We start from the raw sequence: 24711 nt of genomic DNA, 5'->3' as shown, positions 1-24711 counted from the left end.
CTTTTAAACGCCTGGTTCTCTCTGGCAGCTGGAAGAAACATTTTGACTTCTACTCAGTTATAGTTTGAAGTTGTATCTGCTAAAATAATTACCAGAAGCATTTTTTTTATGTTTCGTCCAAACCTAGTGTCAGTCAGGCATACAGGTGGACGATATAGACTTAAAGTTTTATCACAATATTTTGTGGTAGCGATAAAAGTGACTGTAAGAGCTATTTATTAGTTCTTTTTTAAGTTACTCTATTTCTCTGCTGCTGCTTTGAATGCTCAGGCTAGTTAGCGTAGCCACCAATAACGGCAGATAAACGGTTTTCCTGTAACAATAAGTTGTTTCACCGCCATTAGCGCATTGAGGAGCGAGTACATGAGGTTGATAGACAGCACTAAGACCTGTCTTCTGGCTCTGATTGGTTGTTTTTGGTCGGGAGTGGTGCATTTATTCAGACGGTAATAGCAGGACAAGGAGGAGCTCAATCTTTTATCATATTATCTGTCTCATAGCAAACTGTCACAACATTGTGACAGTTTTAACATTTTTATAAAAGTTACATAGCTAATTAATCTAAAACTTCTTTCTGGTTAAAAGATCTTGAAGAGTTCTCTTATTTGTTATTTAACAGTTTCCTTCATGTCCTTTTTAAAGGCTGGACAAGCTAAAAGTGGAAGAGTGTGGACCCAAAGAAATCAGTCAAGTAGCTAACCACAAGCCGCCGCTTACACAGCCAGAGATCCAAAACAACGAACGCAACCTTCAAGTTGACCGCGAGCGCAGCGCGGCTGTAACGCCCAGCAACGAGCAAGACGAGCAAAAGCAGCGCGACGCCGAGCGCTACGGCTTCCAGAAGGACGGGGCCGAGCGCGAGCGACCCCTCACGAAGATTAGCAGCATCAAGCTGCAGCCGGACCAGGCGGCAGCCATTAAAGCCAACATGTCCTCGCCCCAGACGCCAAACGAGACGGACAGGACGCTCCACCTCCCCCAAGTAAACGGATCAGTAGAGCCCTGTAAGGCTAACGGGACCGGGGTTCCTGTCCAGCAGAGTCCAATCAGTGAACCGGACCGCAACCTGAGCAGAACCAGCTCTATGCAGCAACTGGAGCAGTGGGTTCGCACGCAAAGAGGACGGGGTCAGGACGACGACGCCAGGAGGTAGGGTCACAGACTGCGAGCGATTACCGTATTCTCTGGACTATAAGTGACTCTGGGTCAGTGCTGTCAAACTCACTTTGGGCCGTATTAATATCATGACAGTTCTTAAAGGGCTGTTTGTGCCAGAATGTATTGATAAAACCCAATAACACACTGGTAAAATATTAATAGATAACTATCTCAGATTTGTTTTATAGTATTCTTGGCATGTTTTATGGCGTCCCGGCTCAGCGCACTGAAAAATCCCCTCAGAATTCTAACTTTAATCTCAGAATTCTGAGATTTTCAGAATTCTGACTTTGAGAATTTTAATTTTTTCACAGAATTCTTTTTCCTCCGAATTTTGATTTTTAATCTTTTTTTTTTAATATGGCCCTAGTCCTAATCTTGTTGATAAAACATTTTTTCATGTATGACTTCTTAACCACATAATTCATTGGTGTCTACGGAAAGCCAAAAATGCCACAAGTCACCACATTTATCATCCGTCTTGTTAAAAAGTCAAGCATAAAAATACTGTTTTATGAGTCAGAATGCCATAAAATTTGACTGTTTTTTTTTTGTTTGCTGTTTTAAGATCCCTTTCTTCACAATGAAAAACATGCCACTTAGGTCACTGAATGCCATCATTAATAAATAAATAAATGAGACGTATCAATAGCATATGTTTTGCTGTTAACAGGGTGGTCTAAAACTGGCATTTTGATGGGATTTTTGCTATGTTTTGTATCCATAACCATATATGGGGTTGGGGGGTTTCAAAGCACCTGTTTTTTGCTTTTTAACCAGACGCACAGCAAAAGTCGCAATTTGTGGAACTTTTGGAGTACCATAGTGTTCAAAGATAACAGTTTACAAATAATCAACCATGACCTGAGTTTGACACATTCTGTACCATGAAAATGAAGATATTCAGCTTCATTCAATCAGTGTAAACACTTTGACTCTATCCACTGGAGTCTATCAGTTATTATCAGTGGGAATACACAAATGCCTTTTCTTGGTGAACTGGGAGGATCTCCGTTTTAATTAGTTAAAAATAAACTTCCTCTGTCCATTTATTGAGAAAATTGGCTGGCAGTTTGTCTCTGTTTCTCTTTTTTATCATTGACACTATGGGACATATTTAACCTCTCTTAAATCTATTTTAAAAAAGAGGATTTCATGCATTTATTTACAAAAAATACAATTTGAAAAGAATCCAAAGGCTTAGATACATTCTGAGGTAAAAACATCTTGTTCTAGCACTACATATGAGTATTATTCATATTCTTATATTGTTGAAACCCACCTACTAGTGTGTACTATTTAATATTATAACTATTTTTTTAATAAATAAAGAAAATCAGCAGAAAGCATGGACTGTCCATGTCCAGTCCTCCCTCTGCTCCTCTCTTCCAACACGGTTTGTCTCCTCCAAGCTGATGTGTAGTTTCCATGCAGTCACGTGTCTTTTTAAATGCTGCTGCTGAGTTTTACAGACCAGCAAGCGCTTTAGCCTGGATCTGTCAGGGAGCCTTTATGTGAACCTCTCCCGATGCAAACCGCTCTGACGTTGAACCAAGCGAGGAAGTTGGGCTTTTTTTAGCCGTGTTGTCACATGAATGTTTGATTTGTCTGAATCTGGTGTTGTGAGGCTACAACTGTTTTCTGTTGTTTATTTGAGGAAAAACTTTTCTGCACCATACTTTGTATTTGATTAATGTTATTTTGAAGTACAGGTTTTTGTAGTGAAGTTATGTTCTTTTATTTTGTTGTGCATAGGCCTGTCACAATAACAAATGTTACTGTTGCCAACTCAGCAACTTTCCAGACAAAAACAAAGTAAAGAAATTGGTATCGGCCAAAATTGGAATCGGCAGGTCAGGCTTTTTAAAAATTGGTAATCGACCAGAAGACAATCAGAGCAAGCTTATCAAAGACCACTCATTACACTCTTTTGGAAGTTCAAGAAAGTTTAATATTTTTGTAAATAAGTACAAGTTATTAGTGTTTTTATTTGTGTTTATTCAAAAGAAAACAATAAAACTTTAAATATTTTAAGCTGAATTTATTTATTAAACATTGTGTAACATTTCCTCCTACCTTATTTCATATTTTTTTGTGGGTTTTTTTTCTCCGTAGCATCACCTCATACCAGACTCTGCCTAGAAACATGCCGAGCCATCGAACTCCCTACATGCCTCATTATGGAGACGGCTACCGCAGCATGCCCAGGAACAGCATGGCCCAGCGGGACAGCATCTGCAGCATGTCGCCCTCGCTCTACGATCAAGCCCTGGGCTCTTCGGCCGCCGAGAAGCGGCGCTCCATGCGAGACGACACCATGTGGCAGCTGTACGAGTGGCAGCAGAGGCAGGCCTACAGCCGGCAGTCGGGGCTCTACAGCAACATGGCCAGCCCCAAAACCATGATAAACCTGTCAGAGCACGCCGCACTGAGCCACTCCATCCCCCCCTCACCTTCACACGGATCGCTGTCCATGTACGGCGCCTACTCTCCGATGAGATCCTACAACATGGCCAACGCGAGGTCAGAGGTCGCCTCTCCGGTCTACAGGAGAGACCTGAGCATCGACAGACGGCAGCGACCGCAAGTCAACAAGGTCTCTCAAACAGTTTTTATATCTTATCTCAGAATGTTATAAATAGCTGTGGCTTTAGATTGTGTGTCTTTGAAAAGGTTACATGAAGTGAATGTAAGCAAAGGAGAGCTAAACACATTGGAGAAGTAGTTCTGGTGAAAGTTGGGTAGATATTTGTGGAAGATAAGGGCCACTGAAAAATAAAAAATTCTGACTTGAATCCCCTGATTAAAGTCAGAAGATTAATTCTGACAGAATTTTAAAAATCAGAATTGTGACTTCTAAATCTGATTAAAACTCACAACTCTGACCTTTAAGTACTATGAAAAAAAAGTCTAAATTAAGAACTAAAAAGTAAAAATTCTGAGGTCCAAGACATAATTCGGGGAAAAAAACTTTACATTTTGATGAAAAGTCAAAATTCTGAGAAAAAATTATCCTTTTTTCCCCGACTCACTGATCCGCTTCCATAGATTTTTGTAATACAATAATTCTAAAAAACGTTTCGTTCTCATGATGCTTACAGATACAAAACAACCAGTTAGTGGAAGTGGACTAGTTGAAACAAAATAACATTTCAAAGCACATTTCTGCATGAAACACGTCCACAACACATCTCACAGACCTTTGCACTGCAAAAACACCAAATATGACCAAGTATTTTTATCTAGTTTCTACTGCAAATATCTTATCATGATTGAAATAAGACAAAACTAAATTAAAATGAACCTTTCAGCAAGATATAGAAGATTGTTTTGAGTCTTTATTATAGGGCAGATTTTAGTCTTGATGTAAATTATTAAAAAAACTCTTCTTCTTCTTGTCCCTCTGTGTTTTGCAGTACGCCTACCCTCCCGACAGGCGATCGCTGCCTGCAGGGATCCCAGTCCAGACTATCACTGCCCAAACTCTTCAAAGCAAAACTGTAAGTCTTCATCTGTGCCGAGTCTCTTCCTCATGTCAGACTGTAAATGTTTATACGTCTGCAGCTCTTTTGAAATACTTTAAGGTTTCACGGTTTGGGTTGAACCTCACTTTGTTCAAAACAGTGCTATTTCTGTCACGCAGCCTCCCCTCTCCCTCTTCCTGTTTCACTCAGTTTTGCGCTCCAAGTTGAAGGATTTAGCATCCGTCCTCTTCAGGAGCTCCTAAGGCTCGCCTCACATCAGAGGAGACTTAAACCCCCCCCATGTCACTCACAACTCTCTAAGCCAGATCAGGAGTTTATGTCAAAGCTGCACACAATGTTATGTTTTGATAGAGCTGGTGAAGTGTGACCTGGATTCTGCAGCACACTCCTGCTTACCCCTCTGTTTTTAGCAAATGCAAAAAGCTTGTGTTCTTCCAGTTGGAATAGCATGTCGGATAATGTGCATGAAAACCCGACACCGGGACATGCACACAAATTCCTCTAAATCTCCTATCCTCGTGTACTTTTTCCTTTACTATTTAATCACGATTAATAGGATTAATCGTGATTAATGATTAATAGGATTAATCGTGATTAATCGATTATTGAAATAATCATCTACTAATTGATTAATCATTAACTGGAGTATATACACTCAACAAAAGGCTATTTGTTGAAAGAACAACTTACTCAGAGCAGTGATTATGCCAGAACTGTATAAAAATGTATACATTTTGTATTCAAGATAAAAAATAACCTTTGTCTGTAAATATAATACAAAAACACAAAATCTTACCAAGTATTTTTAATCTAGTTTCTAGTGCAAATATTTCAGTGCACTTGAAATAAGAGAAAAAAACTTACAAGTAGCTTTTCAACAAGATATAAGAACTTGTTTTAAGTCAATGATTCATTAATATTGATGAAAAAGTTCTACTTTCCTTGGTAGATTATTTAATTTCTAACATGGGAAAATTTTCTTTTTATAAGTGAAATAATCTGCCAGTGGAACTGGTACTTTTTCATCAACAGTAAGGAATTATTGACTTAAAACAAAGCTCCTACATCTTGCTGAAAATTTACTTGTAAGTTTTGTCAGATTTAAGGTGTATTAAGATATTTATACTAGAACAAAATAGTTAGTAAGATTTTCTGTTTTTGCAGTGCATGTTCCACCCTGAACTCAAGTGTCTTAGTTTTAGCTTCACCTGGTTCAAATTCTAAAACGTTCTTATTAAGCACCTTTTGATATCCAAAAATAGTTAATAAATCTGTCCTGCACTGTGTTAATGTTAAGTCAAGCAGAACAGGCTGAATTCTTCACATCATTTAAAGTATTTTTTTAGTTCAGATGAATACTTTGTTACAAATGATTGAGCGTTCACTAGAGGAATGATATGTTGTTGCATTTTAGGCAGTAGAAAATGTACTTACTTTTTTTTTAAAAGGAACTAAATGCATCTCTTAATCTTGTCTAAAAAAAGACTCAAGTGATTAAATGAAAAGTCTACACAATGAGCCTTTTTTAAAAAATCAGATTAATCAAATAAGCAATAGATTAATCGATTACTGAAACAGTCGTTAGTTGCAGCCCTACTTCTCCTCTCTTTCCCTCTCCCTGACGGTGTGTCCCTGTTTCATTGTGGATGTGTCCCCTCCTCTCTCCGCCCTCCCTGCAGCCTGAGGAACTGACTTTGCTGCTGATAAAGCTGCGGCGGCAGCAAGCAGAGCTAAACAGTATCCGGGACCACACTGTAGCACAGCTTATGCAACTAAACATGGATCACAACAACCCAAAGGTCAGGCCCCAGGGTCGTCTCTGATGGCGTGTGGTGTATGTGCCATCTCCACCCACTCTCATGATCCATCTTCGTCCAGAAGATTTGGTTGGTCTTCATGCATGGCCGAGTCAGAACCAACACACTGTAGGCTCGGAAAATGACTCTTTGTTGTGTTTGGAAGTCATATTTAAATTATATGCTGCAAAAACACAAAATAATACCAAGTAATTCTAGTTTCTAGTAGACTTAAAATAAGACAAAACTAACAAGTAATTTTTCAGCACAATATAGGAGAAGATTGGGTAACACTTCATTTGAAGAGGTTTGCATGAGACTGATATAACGCCTTTAGTGAACATGGAGAATCTTTATGAATGTATCCATATAAACAGACTGTGAAAGAACCATGGTGCTGGTTCTGTTGGACCTCAGTGCAGCATTTGACACTGTTGACAATGACGTATTAGTGGAATGACTGGAGAGTTGGGTCGAGCTCTCTGGTCCAGCACTCAACTGGTTTGAATCTTACATAAAGAACAGGGATGTCTTTGTTTCAATAGGTAAGTCACATGTGGGGTACCCCAAGGCTCAATACTAGGACCCCTCTTACTTAATATCTATATGCTCCCACTAGCTCAGGTTATAACAGGAAATAATATTAGCCACCATAACTACACGGATGATACACAGCTCTACATTACGATGTCACCAGGTGACTCTGAAACATCCAATCACCGAGTAAATGCTTAGAACAGATAAATGTGTGGATGTGACAAAACTTTCTCCAGCTGATCAGAAACAAAACTGAAGTTATTATTTTGGACCTAAAGAGGAACGATGTAGAGTCAACACACAGCTTCAGTTATTACAGCTGGAAACTAGAGATCAGGCTCAACTCTGTTATGTCAGGTTTATGCACATTTCTTCAAAAGTGTTACGGGGAATTATTTTAACTCAATAAATCTTCAATATTGATAAAAAACAGACTGAAGACTTTTGTCATCCATTTTTTGGAAGAAAGAGTGAAAACAGAAAAACAATGGACATTATTGATCTTATTTTAATCTATCATGTAATTAATGGATTTTATTTGGCCTAACCAAAAGCAATAAGGCATTATTTTAAATAAAATATGCTATCTTTGTAACAGTAGAGCCCAATAATTTATCTTTGTGTGTTGATAATTTTCACTCTTCATTGTTTGGTCTCTTTCATATTTATCTTCCTGTACTGTTAGGGCTGCATGGGGCCATTTTGTCATAATGCACACATCCAGTCGCAGACTCATGTTGTCACGTTCTACAGTTTTATATGGTGCCTGACCTGCTTTCTCCACATCGGCTTGTCCTGCTTCCTTTTCTCTGTGGCTATATTTGGATACATGACATGGTTCTGTGGTTCCTAAGTAAAAAAGAGACGCATCCTGGTAATAAAAGGACTTCTTTTTTTCTCACTCTGTTCCTTTCTCTTTCCACTGCTTTGCTGCCGACTGTAGAACGACATTCTCTCCCATCACCTCCAAAGGAACCTCATGTATTTGGACAATCAGGTGGGGTAGTGCATGAATGCATGGACTCCTTCCTGTGATGATGATCTGAACTAATTAAATGTTGTATTCATCAGTACTTTCTCTTCTCTTATATACAAAATTTTTTACATTTATGTAGTTTTTTTTATCTAAAGCCTTTAGTTTTTCCTTTCATCCATCCTAGTTTCCTTCCTTCCTTTTTTCATTTTTCTTATTCTAAATATTTCTTTGTTAAAGACAAAATCAGCTAAAATATCTGAAAGAAATGAGCAACTACAGTGGTGTATTTTCACTGGTTTTTGATGGTATTTCATACTTAAAGCCTACTGATCTTCACACTCGTTCATTCCTGTACTGGAAATATTTATATTAAGGTGGTAATATCAAAATATCCACATCTCTAATCCATCTCTATTTGTATTTCCCAAAGAAAACAGCAGTTGCACACATACAACAACATGATTTACACAAGAAGGTTTGTAGTGACATTTAAAGGGTCGAAGCAACGCTTATGTTTTCTCAAGACTATGAATTACCTTATTTTTTTTCTTTCTCTATTATTGCACATTGTGTGATGGGATCACTAGGGGTGTAACTATGCGCCACAAACTCTTGTGATATTAAAATGGCATAATAATTATTGTCAAACTGGAGGCTGTCTCAGGAAGAGCCATTATTAGAAAGTATTGTGATAGAGATGTAATTGATGAATATTGTAATAACAGTATCAGTTGCGATAAATCTACATCTGCCCAACTGCTCTGGTCTCTCTGCCTCCAGCGCTCTTTGTAACGCTGTAATCTGTGTCAGCCATGAACGTTTTCTGTAGTGAAACTCGATCCGACAGGCTGAATAGCTGATTGTCAATGGTGGGAACTATTAGCCATAATGTTTGTTGCACTAACACTAACGAACTAGTTGTAAACATTACTTCTGCTAACACTAAAGTGCTACATGATATGCAGGAGATGATAATGCTAAAGTGCTATCACATAGTTATTAGCAAAAGTGTTATACCAACATGGTATTTAGTAGAACCTAATGATAAAGCACTATATAACATACAGTAGTTGTTAGCAGAAGCTAATGCTAAAGTGCTATACCGACATCGTTATTAGTGAAAGCTAAAGCACTTAAGCACGTTAAGAGGCTACTCTCCCACGTTTTTGATGGCCCTAAAAGAGACAGTCATCTACTTCTTTGCTGATGTCGCAGCATGGAGAGGAAAAGCAGGGCAGAGCGCAACACACAGGAGACACGCAGCGTGCATGTGGCAGCCACATGTGGAGCCTTGTGGTGAAACAAAACCTGGGATGTGCAGCAAGCTGGCTCCTGCCACACCCTTCCTGCACGTTTATTTATTTCTGCCCAGACCTGTTCATATTTAGATGCTCCACTGTAAAATTTGGGCTATTTAAAAAAATTTTATGAATCTGGACCACAGATTAATTAAAAGATTTGTATAAAATCTATCATAATATTTTTTATCAATATTGAAGAGCCAGTTATTTAACCTATTTGTGAAATTTTTATTTTAATCAATATTTTTCATTCTTCTTTTTAAGCATTAGAACCTCCTAAAAAATTATCCAAGCAAATAAACTGCAAATTGAAGACTGGCTTTTTCAATTTTGTGATTAGCATTAAATTTGCTCTAATTAAAAATAAATCAAAACAAGATACTTGAGGGGCTTAAACACTTGATAGACCAGTAGACCGGGTTCGATTGGGGACTAAAATTGCAAAATTTGATTTTCAGCTACTGCAGTTCACTTTCACACTGCAGTTTTTCAAAAGATCCAAACTGACTGAAAAACCAGTTCACCTCCTCACCTGTGGGGGCGCTGCGCCAAAAACCACTGAAGAAAACAACATGAAAACTTCTGAAGAAAACAATGAGCGTAACTTCCTTCTTCACAAAATGTAAACAAAAATGGAGTGCTGTCAGATTTTAACTGCTGTAGGATTTCTGGTAAAAAACGGTGAGAAATTTTTCCGGCTGGCGAAAGACTCTTGCATTTGTTTTGGTTGTATTTACCCAGAATCCACTCTTAGTTTTCCCAAAAATATTGATAAAGTCCTGCCTCATGAACGCAGCGCTGTCTCGTCTCGTGAGCTAGAATGCATTGTTACACCCCTAACCACCACTGTGTTTGCAGATACATTCTTTCAATAATCAATCATTTAAATCTGTCTAATAATTTAATTGGCACATCAAGCCTTCGTTCGTTAAATAAAAACACACGTGCTTTATTTGGGTTCTGTAAAAAGTCTTATTTTCTTCCCTTCTCTGAAGTATGTTATGGGTTTTATAAAATGCACAAAGCAACACTAATATGTACGTTTGTAATAATTATCATTACAGTTTGCCTCTGATAGTTGTAAACAAATAATGACCTCTTCACTCACATTATTTTACCACAAACAATTGAAGGCAACAGTAGAGCCAGCTGCTTTAGTACACTGCAAAAACACAAAATATTACCAAGTATTTTTGCCTGGTTTCTAGTACAAATATCTTAGTACACTTGAAATAAGACAAAACCAACTTGCAAGTAACCTTTCAGAAAAATATAGGAGCTTGTTTGAAATAAATAATTTCTTAATATCAGTTTTAAAAAGTAGTAGATCCACTGACAGATGTTTTCACTTATAACAAGATATGTTTCCCGTTTTATAAGTGAAATAATCTGCCAGTGAAACTAGAACCTTTTCATCAATATTATTGACTTTAAAAGCTCCTGTATCTTGCTGAAAAGTTGTAAGTTAGTTTTGTCTTATTTCAAGCACCAGAAACTAAACTAAAAATACTTTGTGAGATTTTGTGTTTTTGCTGTTTAGTATTAATACAATAAGTTAAGATTTTAAGAGGAGCTTTTCACTTCTAAGACATAAATCCTCTTAGTGCTTTGCACCACAGTTCAGTTTGTAAGTAGGACTTATTGCCTCTTAGATCTACATCCATTCCTGTCATTTCTGGACGCACATGTTTATGTCGCCTTCATCGGAGAGGTGTAATCATGCTGTGGCTTTTGTCTCAGAACTCGAGTTCAGTGCTGTAAACTTTCTGACACTTTCTGTATCGCTCCTCTTCACACTGTACTAGATGAAGGAAATTGACCCTTTAATCGTCTTGACTCACACTTTGATTGAGAACTCTGCCCCAAGGCCTCAAGTTTACCAGCAAGTAAGGCCAGCCAAAGGCGTTGCTCCAGCTCATCCTCACCAGTCGCTGCCGTCGTTTTGCAATGCTCCTCCTTTTCGATGTCCAAGTCCTCTCGGCATCTTGAGACTGGTCTCTTTGTTTTGTTTGTTATGCTAGCACCTCCTCATCCATCGCTTTTGACTGTTCTCTTTATTAGGAGAAGTCATGTTCTCGTGGGCATGACTTTCAAGACGAATAAATCCGATGTATGTGTTCTCGCCACAGTTCAGTTTAATCCCCCCTCTTCATTTTCAGGTTTGTGTGTTGGGGGTTATATAAAGGCTGGATTCACATTTTATTCGCATTTTATATTAATTAGAAATGTTAATTTATTTTTGGTGACTGAAAAAGTTAGACTCTTAGATTTATTACACACAGAGTGAAAAATATTTCAATTAGCTTTTTTATGTTAAACATGATGATTGTCGCTTACAGTTAGCAAAATTCAGTTTCTACTTTTGTTTCACATCTTAATAACTTTTCAATAATATTCTAATTTATTGAGATTATGGTCACAAGTGTAGACCTCAATCAGTATGCAATCACTCCCCCAGTCATTATGATATTTCAGAAACAATGTACAGAAAGTCTTCAGCTGTAGGAGTAAAATGTTATTTTCTCAAACTTATTTAAGTGTCTAGATTATCACTTCTTCATTTTCCCATGTTAAAGCCAGAAAAAAATCATTTATTTTGATATTATGTTACAGTACAAAAGTATGGTGTTATTTTTGTTCAGCAGTTACGATTCTTCATTATTCCACTAAAGTCTGAGTCCAACATTTAAAGGGGACGTATTATGCAAAATTCGTAATTTGACTCACTTTTATACTTCCATTTGTATCTCAAATGCTTTGAAAAACAGTCCAAGCACTTAAACAAAACAAAAACAAACACCCTGTCGCTTTTAGGCAAAAAGTTACTTTTTTTTGGTGTGTGGAAAACAAAACAAAAACTGCCCGATTATTACGTCACACTAAAAATTACTGCACTGTTACCTAGCAACACCAGACAAAGACCATTCCCGTTACTTAGCAACCCCAGCAGAGTTCCAGCAAGCTGGTTTTACTGCTGTACAATATATGCTGGAAAAGACGAGTGTTTTGTTTTTGACTTACTGTCAAGAAACCACTTGCTGCATTCTTGAAGGTCGTGTAAGATCCTCTTCTAATGCTTTTCAAAGACGTACGTATAATTGCTGTTTGCAGCTGTTTTAATGTGTGAGTGTAAATGTTGAGTTAGAGGGCGTGGCCAGCAGCAGCTTATTTGGATTTAAAGTAACAAGGGGCCCTAAACAGGTAGTCGTGAACTTAGCATACTTAAATCTCTAGGGATGCACAATATATTGGCACAAACATCGGTGTCGTCCAATTCTGGTCATTTTGTAACACATTGGTATCACCCCGATAAAACTGGGCCAATATTAATATCCGATATTTATTTACATCTTGTTTCTGGTCATTTGTTTCTCAAAGGTTTCAAAACCGTAGATATATATATATATATAATATTGGTAAATATTGGTTATCAGCCAAAGCAGCAATATTAATATCTGATATCAATATCGGCCCAAATTTTCATATTGGTGCGTCCCTAAAAATCTCATTACTATCACTTAAAAAAAGCACCCAGACGGTTTTAGACATTTAGGTCATGTTCTCTGGTGTCTGGAAAGTGAGCCGTTTGAAAAACTTTACACACATAGCGTCGCAAATCAGCAGGTGCTGTCCTTCACCTAGTGACACCAGATTAGCCCAGTCCTGTTACCTAGCAACCCCAGCGGAACTCCACCCATTACCTAGCAACCCAAGCTGAGTTCCAGAACATTTTGTCAGAACGAACTGACCAAACTAATGAAGAATGATTTTGTGCAAAAAATGTATAGACCTATCCTAACTTGTCCAAGGAAGCATAATAGGTCACCTTTAAAGTTATAGCATACTGTAGATTATATAACCAATCAGCACTTAAAATTATTCTGGGATATTCTGAGTAAACCTTCCTTTACCATTCTCCCCCTTCACCTCATATTGTCATAAAGCGGTTGCCCTCTTACTGACATCACTTTGCCACCTTTTTGACCCCCTCAGGGACCCGTTTCACTCCTTCATTAACATACCGGCACCACTCCAGCTAGCTCCATTCCCACCTGTTGAGTAGCCAGACGTCTGTGTCCTTCCCTTCTCTTCCTCCCCATAGTCCACATGACCCCACCGTGAGGCTCTCCGGGCTGCAGGAGAGCGTGCATGTTCTCTGTGGAATGCCATGTGGTTCCTGCTGCTTTAAATGTACCATGTGGTTGAGCAGAGGGAAAGTGTGTGAACCACTCAACGTGTGAGAGGAATGTTGCCGTAGAGTCTTAAAATATTTGGGCAGTGAGTTATTTTGTGGGTTATTTTTATGTCTCTCATATTGGATTTAAAATTAATAAATGTTTTACTGTGAAACCAAACAGGTCTTCTACCAAAACAAGTAAGATAAATGTACTTCAATAGTAAAAGCTGCAGTAAACATTGTATTTACACTGCAAAAACATCAATCTCACCAAGCATTTTTGTCTAGTTTCTAGTGCAAATATCTTTGTACACTTGAAATAAGACAAAACTAACTTACAAGTAACTTTTCAGCAAGATATAGGAGATTGTTTTAAGTCAATAATATTTATTAAAAAGAAAAAGTACTTGTTCCACTGGCAAATATTTTCAATTATAGTAAAAACAAATTTCAATGGAACTAGCACTTTATTGACTTAAACTATAAGTTTAAGTCAATAAACTTAAACTAAATATGAACTTAATATTTGTAATTTGTTCCTAAATGTTTAGAGATGCATAAGCTCCCATATATTTCTGAAAAGTTACTTTTGTCTTATTTCAAGTATATTAAGATATTTGCACTAGAAACTAGACAAAAATACTTGGTAATATTTGGTGGTGTTTCAGTGTACTTTATCTGATCTTTTGCTTCTGCTGTTTCATATCCAATGTGGGTAGAAACATAAATCAACTCAGAAATAAGTCACTGTCTCAATATTTGAGGACTGTATTGTTTTATATTTTTAAAGAGTTGGTAAATGTGTGTTATGTGTACATTATTTTTGTGGAAACAAGGGATCCAATGCAGCTGAAATTTAATGTTTCTTTCGAAGTCTCACAAATTGTTTCAGGACATATTTATTTACTTCCATAATCTGTCGTATTTTGACCACATTACTGTGTTTTTTTCTTAAAATGAATCAGTTAAAGGGGAAAAACATGACATCGTTTTCGATCTGCATTTAGAAATGTATTGTTTACACAATACATTTATATTTTGTTCCTAAATGTTTAGAGATGCATTGATTTTTGATTTGCTCTGTCAAAACCAATATTATTCAATTTTTCCTTTGGAAACTACAATAAAAGAAGATAAAAAATGCAGCATACAGAATATTTCTTGTCTTCCGGTTTGGAGTAACCATTTATTCTTTCTTTTAGGCTTGACTACACCTTGCAAAGCAAGTTTTTACCAATATCAAAGACAGTGATTCTACAGTTTTGTATCTTTTGTTAGCGATTAGCATGAACAACCGGAGCTTGACTTGTCGTATAAAACATTTTTTTTCTAAATGGCTCCTCAGATCTTTGTGCTTTGTTCAACCTTATTGCTAAACACTTCAAGGATACAATAAAGAGATCCTTACTTGACAATGAAGAGTTTTGCTGTGTTACTTTGACCAGATCTGATGTTTTAATTTTCCGTCAGCTTCTCACCAGTCAGTGATGGCCAAGCTGAATATCTACACACAATACATTTCTTAAGTCTCGGTCGAGGCGACCCACTAACTACACCGGTTACACCGGTTCTATCAATGTGAAGACATTGATACAGTAAATAAATATAACATATTCTCTCTCTCTCATTATTGAGGATTTCAGAAAATATAAATAATTTTGGTAAATCTAATTGACCTAAAACAAGAGAAGTTTGGTCTGATTTAACTTCAGACAGGGAGAAAAAACTAAGTGTTTTCATTCGGTGTTTGTGAACTTCTGGTTTCCACTGTTCATGCCTTCCTTTCCCGTCTCCAATAATACAAACTTGTCTCACTGATGGAGAAAAACGACCTGAGAAACATGATTCACAAGCTCCACCTGCAGAGAGATTGTGTTTGGGCCGACTGCTTTCCACTGCGGGTTTTGGGTAATGTAGGTTTTCTGATGTGGTGAATTATGAGTTCCCCTTCAGGGTTCAATCTTCTGGCTCAGTGAAAAAGCCTTGCAACGGCACTGCATTAGATCTCCAGATCCTAAAGTGTATGTGCAGATCTGTTACCTCCATCTAAATCTGTGCTTGTCTTCACAGATGAGTCCAGAAGACTACAGGGAACCAGTCTACACGTATATGCCAGATGTGGAGGATATTGATGTAAGTTCACTCCTCAATTGCTCATTTATTTATTCTGCTGTACGATATATTTTTAAGCTTTTGTTTTCTGTGTGTATTTAGAGCATAATTAGCAGGCTGTGTGAGCAGGATAAAGTGGTGAAGATGCAGGAGGAGAAACTTCAGCAGCTGTTAAGGGAGAAGGTGAAGAGACATTTGTCATCATTAAATCCTCAGACAAAACAGCGGCACAGATGCTGACAAATGGTGGTGTCATTTAAAAAGGAATAAAGCTAAATTATATATGCAATGTAGTGTTTATTTGTTTAAAATTGTTTATTTTTGTAGGTTTTTAAAGAGTTGAGAGAAAATTGTATCCGACATATTCATTTGGTTAATCATAAACCAACTTAAAACCGGGTCACAAGTTAGAGAAGTATGATGGCTTATACGGGCCGTTTTAGATAGAAAACAATGAGTAAATTTCCACCTAAAAAACACAGAAGTTTTCTCAAAACAACAAGTAAATTTCTGAGCTCCAAAAGTAAAAGAAATCGCTAGAAAAAACTCTGTAATTTTGAGATTACTCTAAAAAAATTTCTAGAAAAAACATGGATGTTTCGGTTTCAAAAGTCAAAAAAGATTAATCTCAAAATTACTCAGCTTTTTCTACCAGATTTCTGACAGTTTTAGTCACACAGACATCTTCATTGCGTTCTGATTCGAGATGGTTGAGGCTACGGCTAACTAGCTGCCAATACAATAAAAAATTAAGTTCTGTCACCATTTCAAATATATATCTGATAGCCTGTATGTGTTTTTTCTTTTCTTTTTCTTAGCACACATTGGAGACGGCGCTTCTGTCGGCCAGCCAGGAGATTGAGCTGGGCTCAGAAAACCCAGCCGCCTTGCAGGGCGTCATCCAACAGAGAGACCTGCTGCAGAGCGGCCTCCTCAGCACCTGCAGGGAGTTGTCCAGAGTCACTGCTGTGAGTTCAAGCTTTTCTCTCTCTGCTTTTTTATGTAATTTAATAAAAAATGTTTACCTTATTGTTTTCTCTCACTCCTAGGAGTTGGAGCGCTCCAGTAGGGAGTCTGAACGGATAGAAGCAGAAGTGATTGTAGCTAAGAACAATTTACTACAGCAGCTTGAAGTTCTTGGTAGCCCACAGGTAAGCTCCCTTATCTTCCACGAATGACAAGTTAATGCAGCATTAACACTGAATACAGGACGGTAAATTTTAGAGCTCCAGAGAAAACTCAGCAAGGCTTTTTATTGATGCTTCGGGCAAATACAAGGTTTCTGCTTGAGGGCTCTTGGCTGACTGCAAAGTGAATTATTGATGACTGTATTGTTTTGCAAGTTTTAATTAAGTCTGTATTTTATCTTGTCTTTTATTGTGGGAAAAGTGCAGCAATAGAGAGCTTGACTCTCATTCTTTTTAGAGCAGAAAAGTCAGACACGTGCATGTCATTTCGGGCAACCTTTATTTCTCACAAACCAGCACTGTTAATCACAAAAAGTTAATCCCATAGAAAACCGCTGGGATTTTCTGAGTCGCCATGTAACTGCGTTTCCATTAAAAATGTGCAAAAACCTTTGGTGAAAATACACAATTTTGCAGTTGTTGTGTTTCTATTAAATAAGAAATTAATTTAAGATATAAACTTGAATAAACTTGTTCACGCGATAAGTAATTAAAAAACATTACTGCGACAGATGTAAACAGTTACATGAGATATATATGGCACTAGCACACATCATCTATTAGCCAATCAGAGGAGACGTTGGCGTTTTATTCAGGTGACAAGCCCTTCAGACTTGACAGCGGCTACGTGTGCGGTGTTTTAGGGAAATTGCAGTCAGTGATTTTACAGAAGAGCTATGGAGAAACTTTTGATGAACTGTGGGATGCTGTGAAAAACTAAAGCAAGCCATCATCCTCCTACTGCTTCCTATTGTCTTTTTTGGTGTTTCCGCCAGTAGTAACATCCGGTTGGAGAAGAGTGAAGAGCGAAGATATGGGAATCTCATGTCTATATGTCTTATACGGTGGTATCCAAATATTGTAGCACTGCTTCAACATATTTTACTGAAGTAAGAGTAGGGGCTGCACAGTGGCGCAGTTGGTAGCACAAGAATGCAGCAAGAATGTCCTGGGTTCGATTCCCGGCCCGGGGTCTTTTTGCATGGAGTTGGCATGTTCTCCCTGTGCTTGCATGGGTTCTCTCCGGGTTCTCCGGCTTCCTCCCACAGTCCAAAAACATGACTGTCAGGTTCATTGGTCTCTCTAAATTCTCCCTAGGTGTGAGTGAGTGTGTGTGTTCATGGTTGTTTGTCCTGTCTGTTTCTGTGTTGCCCTGCGACAGACTGACGGTCTGTCCAGGGTGACCCCGCCTCTCACCCAGAACGATAGCTGGAGATGGACCAGCACCTCCCGACACCACTAGGGACAAGAGTGTACAGAAAATGGATGTTTTTACAGTGTTAATATTTTTAAAACTTACATAATCAGACCAACCCAAATTTAAACATTGATATTTGATAAAGACCAAAATGCAAATAATTCATGTAAATAACATAATTACGAAAAATCAAATCAAATAAGGCAAAAGGAAAAATTTTATAAATCAGTTTCTTTCAATAAAAAACTTACAAAACTTGAACAAAACCTGCAGGTGTGCGTCTGTGTCTGGTGAATTTCTGGTTAAAACATGTTTGGTTTTCATTCAGTGGGTAGAAAATCCTGAAATTACCTAAAATTGAGTATTGATACTTCATAAGTAAAAATATTCCTAAAAGTAAATTTTTTCCAAAACGTTATTCAATTAAATGTAACTGAATAGATGTAACTGGTTACTACCTTACTCTAGTTGTATATGATGACCTTGATGCAGCATCGATCAGACCAGTAACCTACTGGTTTGTTTTCTCAGACGGAGCCTCCCAGCCAGCAGCACGTCCGCATCCAGAAGGAGCTCTGGAGGATTCAGGATGTGATGGAGGCCCTGGATAAACAGAAAGGTCAGAGAAATGCTGCTGACGGAACGGGTTTCTATGAGTCCAATTCCAACTTCAGTAAGCACAAAAATGAGGTAAGCTGCTTTTAAAGTTTTTTGCAACAACTCATGATTATTTTGGCAGCCGATGATTTTCATGGTTAATCAGATAAAAAACTGGCACATTCTGAACCCAAAATAAACATTTTATTTCTTAAAATGTATCAACTTAGCATTCTTTTAGTGAACTCTGAATTATTTATATCAACTCATGCATCTGCAGCCAAAATAATCCTTCGAACATAAACGTGAAAAGCTCAGCCCTTTCTGCTTAACATTAAAAAAATATAGAGCTGATTTGGTGATTTTTTTTATTATTAATAAATTAATAATTATTAGCAAAAGGTGCTTATTAGCAGATTTTTTTTTGTTACTGAATTTGAATGAGGTAAAAACAAACTGCCACTTAAGGAGTTCTGGCTTGATCATATTTAGAGATTTTTTTCTGATCTTAAATACAAAATGTATATATTTTTGAACAGTTTTTGCTTAGTTGTTCTTTCAGCAAATGCCTTTTATATGAGCCTATATACCCCAGTTAATGATTAATCAATTACTAAATTAGTAGATGATTATTTCAGGAATGGATTAATCACAATTAATCTGGTTAATCATTTCAACCCTACATTTCTTAGCCTCTTAAATTAGCATAGAAATTTGGGTTCATTTTTGTCTTTCTATAGATTTCTTTGAAAATCTATTCAATTGTTTGAGTTTGTTCGCCGAAGTTAAAGATTAATTGATTATTAAATTAGTTGATGATTATTTCAATAATCGATTCACCATGATTAATCATTTCAGCCCTAAATTTTTAGCCTGTCTTTTTGAATAAGAATAGAAAAGTTGCTTCTTTTTTTATAGATTTCTTTTTAAATCAATTATAATAAAACAATTGAACTCTGAGACATATTTGATTTCTAGTAAAAAAAAAAAAAAAAGTTATTAATCTCTTGCAATAATGTGTCCAGAAATAGCCGCTTCCTTTTGCTTCCAGCATAAACTGCCCTAAAGATTCGCATCAGTCAAGCAGCATTAATAGAGGAGGCGCTATCTGGCTAATCAGATGGTCAGCACACATCATGGGCTAAAGCGGCTCTGGAGCAGATGGCTGCTGCCCTGATCCTGCATGGTGGCACCATGTGTCCCTTTGCTTCCTGTCCTGTGATGCCCTATATAATCCCCAGGAGGAGGACTCGGCGCCCCCGCGGCCGCCTCTTCCCCATTCCTACGAGCCGAACTCCCCTGTCGTTCCCCCTCTGCCTGCCTCTCACTCTGGTGCGCGGCCCGCGTCACTCCACAGGCCGGAGGACAGGAAGGCCAATCAAAGGAATAGCTCGCAGAGCGTAAGCTTGTTGACCTGTTGACCCCGCCGCTCTCAGCCGCTTCATCACATCCCTGAGTTTACTGGATTTGTTTAATTATTATTATTTTTTAGTTGGGTCACATCCATGTTCCTCAAAATGCTTCCATCTTTTTTGATTTAGTTTCATTTTTGAAGCCAAACCTTTGCTTATTTTCTGTTTTGTTGTGTTGTATCACCTTATTGTGTTCATGCTATAAACTAGGGATGCAAGTTATCGATTAATGAGTTGATCTAAAGTTGATTAATCTTTAGATTAAATAATAAGCGGACATTTTCTTAAAAACCTTAGTTTTCTATGTATCAAGATGGAGGACCTTCTTTGCGTAACATAAAGGCCTATATTTTTTATAATATCTTGAATTAAAGCGTTACATTATCAGCTGTATTAAACACTGACTGGATACACAGAAAGTTGTGGTTTTCTCATATTAATAAACGTAAGACATGTTTATGAAATACAGAGTTGGCTAAAGTACCCAAAAATTGCACTCAAGTCAAAGTAGCACTACTTCAACATATTTTTACTCAAGTAAAAGAAAGAAGTAGCTCTCCAAAAAATTACTCATGGAAGAGTAAAAAAGTATGTGGTAAAATATCTACTCAAGTACTGAGTAACGTATTAAAATTATCCATCATTTAATGTTTAAAAATGGCATCACCGGACGGACCAAAATATTATGTTAAGTGGAAATGTTGGTATTTTAAGGACGGAAATGACAATAATTCATACAAGTAACAAAAAGTAACAACATCAGACAAAAAACAATTCTCCAAATCAGTTTCTTTCAATAAAAATTTTATAATACTTTAACAAAACCTTTGTGCGTCTTTGTCTGGTGAATATTTGGTTAAAACATGTTTGTTCTTCGTTCAGTGGGTAGAAAAACCAGTTTTACTCAAGTCAGAGTAACGATACCTAATGGTAAAATTATTATATTTACTAAGTAAAAACTACAATGTAGTAAAAATACTCCTAAAAGTAAATTTAAAAAAAAAACGTTACTGAAGTAAATGTAATTGAGTACATGTAGCTAGTTACTACCCAACTCTGACTAAATATAGGAAAACAGGATCCTCTTGGGTTGCTGCATAGAAAAATAAAATAAAAGATTAAAATATGTGAAACACATATTTCCCCATGAACAGAGAGATATTCATACAGAAGTACTCTCTATTGTTGCTCTTGATGGAAAGTTAAAACTTCACTCCATGAAACGCTTTAATTCACTACTGTACTCAAAATAATTTTCCATCCCAAACTGGACGGAGTTTAGACCGTTTCTCTTTCCTGTTGTGGTATGACCCGCCATCTTTATTTCTGTATCAACTGACTCCGCTTAAGGATGACCAGCAGCGCCCTCTTATGGATGACGGTCAGACTACAACACTAAAAGAAGGTTGCTATTAGTTAATTCGTAGTTAATCGATTGGAACTCATTTTAATCTAATAAACCATTAATCGGCGATTAATCATAAGCTGATTAATTGTTTGCATCCCTACAATAAACCATGCCTAAGTTTGAATTTGTCCACCTGCTTTCTATCTGAATGGTAACTACAGTTACATATATTTCTCTTTTCCATTTATGTTAACTTTGTTTTCATCTGCAGGGTCCCGACTACAGGCTGTATAAGAGTGAACCAGAGCTGACCACCGTGGCCGAGGTGGATGAGAACAACGGAGAGGACAGATCTGAACATCCGTCTGACAGAGAACATGCAGGAAACAAAGGTGGGAACCAGTAAAAAACATACATCTTAATGGTTTAGTGCAGATCACTGCACCCGTGATCTGCAGCAGATGTTGGAGGTTTTATTTTCAGTACTTTGCGTTGCCTCCCATTCGACCTGCTGCACTTTTGATTTCTGTCAGCTTAGTTTACCCCCTGCCTTGATGACTGCAGCTGCTTGCTCATTTTTCACGTAGTAAATGAATTTCACAAGTTATTTTCACATGTGAATTTTATGGGATTTTTCTGTGGATATGACCAAACACTGCAATAATTTTTATAAACTGATTATTTTTGCCTGACCAAAAGAATTTATTTAGAACAGTGCAAAAGTTTTCTGCAGTCAAAATTACTGCCAGTTGTGACCAAAATAGGTGTAAATGATTTTCATTTGAATTTTGTTTTTTATGTCAATTTACAGTTTTACAAAAACCCTTTTTTGGTGCCTTTGCTCACCATGGATTTGTTTGACATGTTTAGAATCACTCAACGGATCTCATTGAGAGCTGGTCTTACTATGGACAGAATTGCTTTAATGTTCTTACTAAAGTAATGTCCAGCCACTGAAGTTTCTGACATTTCTTTTCTTCCACTCACCTGCATGTAGCGTGTTTGGGTAATTGAGACTTATTTTAATCACTAATGTCAATTTGGTAGCATAACTTATTTTATCATGCTGTAATAAACACTTGTTATACGCTTACAACATGCTGGCTAATGTTAAAACGGCAACAGTGTGTAACCATGGCAACCGGCGATGGTTTAAAGGCAAGCTGGCTCTTTCTTATATCCGCCATGTTTACAAACAACTAATCCCTCTATAAATATTGCATCTTTCCGATACTATTTGAATGTTAATAAAAAATTTTACTTTTTTTTTTTACCTCTCTGTTTAGGCATGTCTTACCCTGTTGGCATCGTCCCACCTAGAACCAAATCTCCAGTGCCTGAGTCTTCCTCCATCGCATCTTACGTCACACTGAGGAAAACCAAGAAGCCTGATCTGAGGACGGTCAGTCACCAAACGTGGATGAGAAACTTAATCTCAGTGTTTCAGCTGTTTAATCTGTAGAAATGGAACAAAATTAGTGTTTTTGATTCTATCATGGTGAACCTTTTGTAGACAGCTGTGAACTTGACACCATCTAATTTTCTCAAATTGTATTTATTCCCATTTTAATTGTGTGCAAGTTGTGCAACACATGGTCAGGCTGTTACTCATGCTCATAAAGCAGACTTTATGCAGTTTCCAGCCTCAAACACTATCATTTTACATACACCAACCGTATCATTAGTGCACTGCGCTGCAGGGTGTGTCCCCTTCCCAGTGCGTCTGCACGGCTTTCTGTTTAAAGAAACATGAATATATAACATAATTTATCTCTTGTAAACGCTTGTTTATATATGGTTCATCTAAATTTCAACTGGATTGTTTCTGAAGCTCGTAAAGTTTAGCTCCAGTCCAGCTTGGAGGTTGCTTCGACTAAACACCAGGTCCACATCTGCGAGTCCTTCAGCAAAGCACAAACCGGAAAATTAGCAACTTCACATCATCAGCCTCTTCTATTCAGGCAGTAATAAGCCCCGAGCCCTCAGAGTGCAGCCATGTGTGTCTGCAGGAGCGTGCCAGCAACAGCAGCCAGGATGTTTGGGCTTCACTTCAGTCTGGTTCACAGAACGGAAACATTAATAAAACATGCCACAGTCTAAGAAGTCACATTTTCTCTATTGTTGTTGGTAAATTTTACAGTATATTCAACAATCCCCAGTTTTTACAGTTAAAGCTGCATCAGGGGGGCTGACCTAACTAGAGCGTGATACCATTTTGTCTCACACATAAAAATAAAAAAGTCACTACTGTGGCAATATTGTCGCAGTGCTGGATATCTTGGCCATATTGTGCTATTTTTAAATTATATTCACTCTGTGCGCTGTGTCACAGGGCCTGTACTTATGATACCAATAAAAAATTAAATTATCATAATAAAGTGATACAACTGGAAGAATAAAGCCACAATCGGAATATGAAGGAGTCTTTATAAATTTTTACGACTGTTGTCATGAAGTGTCATTCAGTAAATAATTAAACTTTTAATTCAAAGTTTCACCAAAAGTTGCGTTAAAAGTTCATTAAAAGTATCAACTTTGCATTAAAAGTGTCATCATTTACCGAATGACACTTCAGGTATAAACATTCATAAATACTCCTTCATGTTTATGACAGCGTCATGTCAGTCTTATGCACACAATATCAAATAAAGTGTTACCATTTTAGATTTATTTTAGTTTAACTTGTCCCTGCTGTGGAATGTAGAATACTATCTCAAGATAGTATTCACAGCAGTTATAAATTGTATCATAAAATAGTGAGTTTAAAGTGTCTTTTTTACTTGAGTTGTATTGTTTTTATCTCCAAAGTGTGGTGCTGGGACAGTTTGAAAACTGACCTTGAAAATACTTGGAAAGTGCTTGAAAATGAATGTGGGAAAAGCCAGTGGCTCTCTGCTTTGGGTAAGGTCACAGTTCAATTAAAGATCGTGTTTTGGTGTTTGGCTAGGACCGGCCGCGCAGCGCCGTGGAGCAGCAGCTGTGCGCCGTGGACGGCAGCCGGCCCAGGATGAGCGTGGAGGAGCAGATGGAGAGGATTCGCCGCCACCAGCAGGGCTCCCTCAGGGAGAAGAAGAAGTCGCTGAGCTTCCGGGGAGGCAGCCTGGAGAACCCGCCCTCACGCAGTCACTCGTTCAACAGAGAGAATCATTTCCACAGCATGAAGGTGCTGGTTAACCGACACCCACAAACAGATTTATTCACTGATACTCATATTCAGTTTTCTTTGAGTTCGGATCTATTTCAATGTTTTATTAAAGGCGACCTAATCATAGCTCTGATGTGACGTTACACATCCGTGAACTTTGTAACTGACAGCCATGTTGGCAGGCAGTTTCTATGGAGTTGCTATGACAACAACAAAAAGTCACAAGCTTACAATTAGCTCTGTCCTTGTTCCTATCTAACTTATGAACAATATAAATACATT

The 24711-nt window shown here is 37.6% G+C and overlaps 1 protein-coding gene across 13 annotated transcripts in view; it reads left to right on the top strand.

The window, feature by feature from the left end:
* The window catches only part of LOC114153292 (pleckstrin homology domain-containing family A member 5-like), a 119157-nt gene that overhangs the window by 89009 nt on the left and 5437 nt on the right, over positions 1-24711 (top strand). For 6 of the 13 annotated variants that reach the window (XM_028031760.1, XM_028031724.1, XM_028031802.1 and 3 more), the window contains 15 exons: positions 643-1149; positions 3274-3754; positions 4575-4658; positions 6323-6442; positions 7920-7973; positions 11059-11139; positions 15501-15563; positions 15645-15725; positions 16361-16510; positions 16592-16693; positions 18459-18617; positions 19766-19924; positions 21556-21676; positions 22571-22686; positions 24232-24447. In XM_028031760.1, coding sequence (XP_027887561.1) covers positions 643-1149; positions 3274-3754; positions 4575-4658; positions 6323-6442; positions 7920-7973; positions 11059-11139; positions 15501-15563; positions 15645-15725; positions 16361-16510; positions 16592-16693; positions 18459-18617; positions 19766-19924; positions 21556-21676; positions 22571-22686; positions 24232-24447 — 2494 coding nt within the window. The remainder of the gene's footprint in view (positions 1-642; positions 1150-3273; positions 3755-4574; positions 4659-6322; positions 6443-7919; positions 7974-11058; positions 11140-15500; positions 15564-15644; positions 15726-16360; positions 16511-16591; positions 16694-18458; positions 18618-19765; positions 19925-21555; positions 21677-22570; positions 22687-24231; positions 24448-24711) is intronic. The other 7 variants (XM_028031777.1, XM_028031821.1, XM_028031767.1 and 4 more) reach the window with 6 other exon arrangements.

This window comes from Xiphophorus couchianus, chromosome 2, assembly GCF_001444195.1.
Source record: "Xiphophorus couchianus chromosome 2, X_couchianus-1.0, whole genome shotgun sequence".
NCBI lineage: Eukaryota > Metazoa > Chordata > Actinopteri > Cyprinodontiformes > Poeciliidae > Xiphophorus > Xiphophorus couchianus.
The sequence above is the reverse complement of the archived record's forward strand: the minus strand, read 5'-3'. Positions and strand labels throughout refer to the sequence as shown.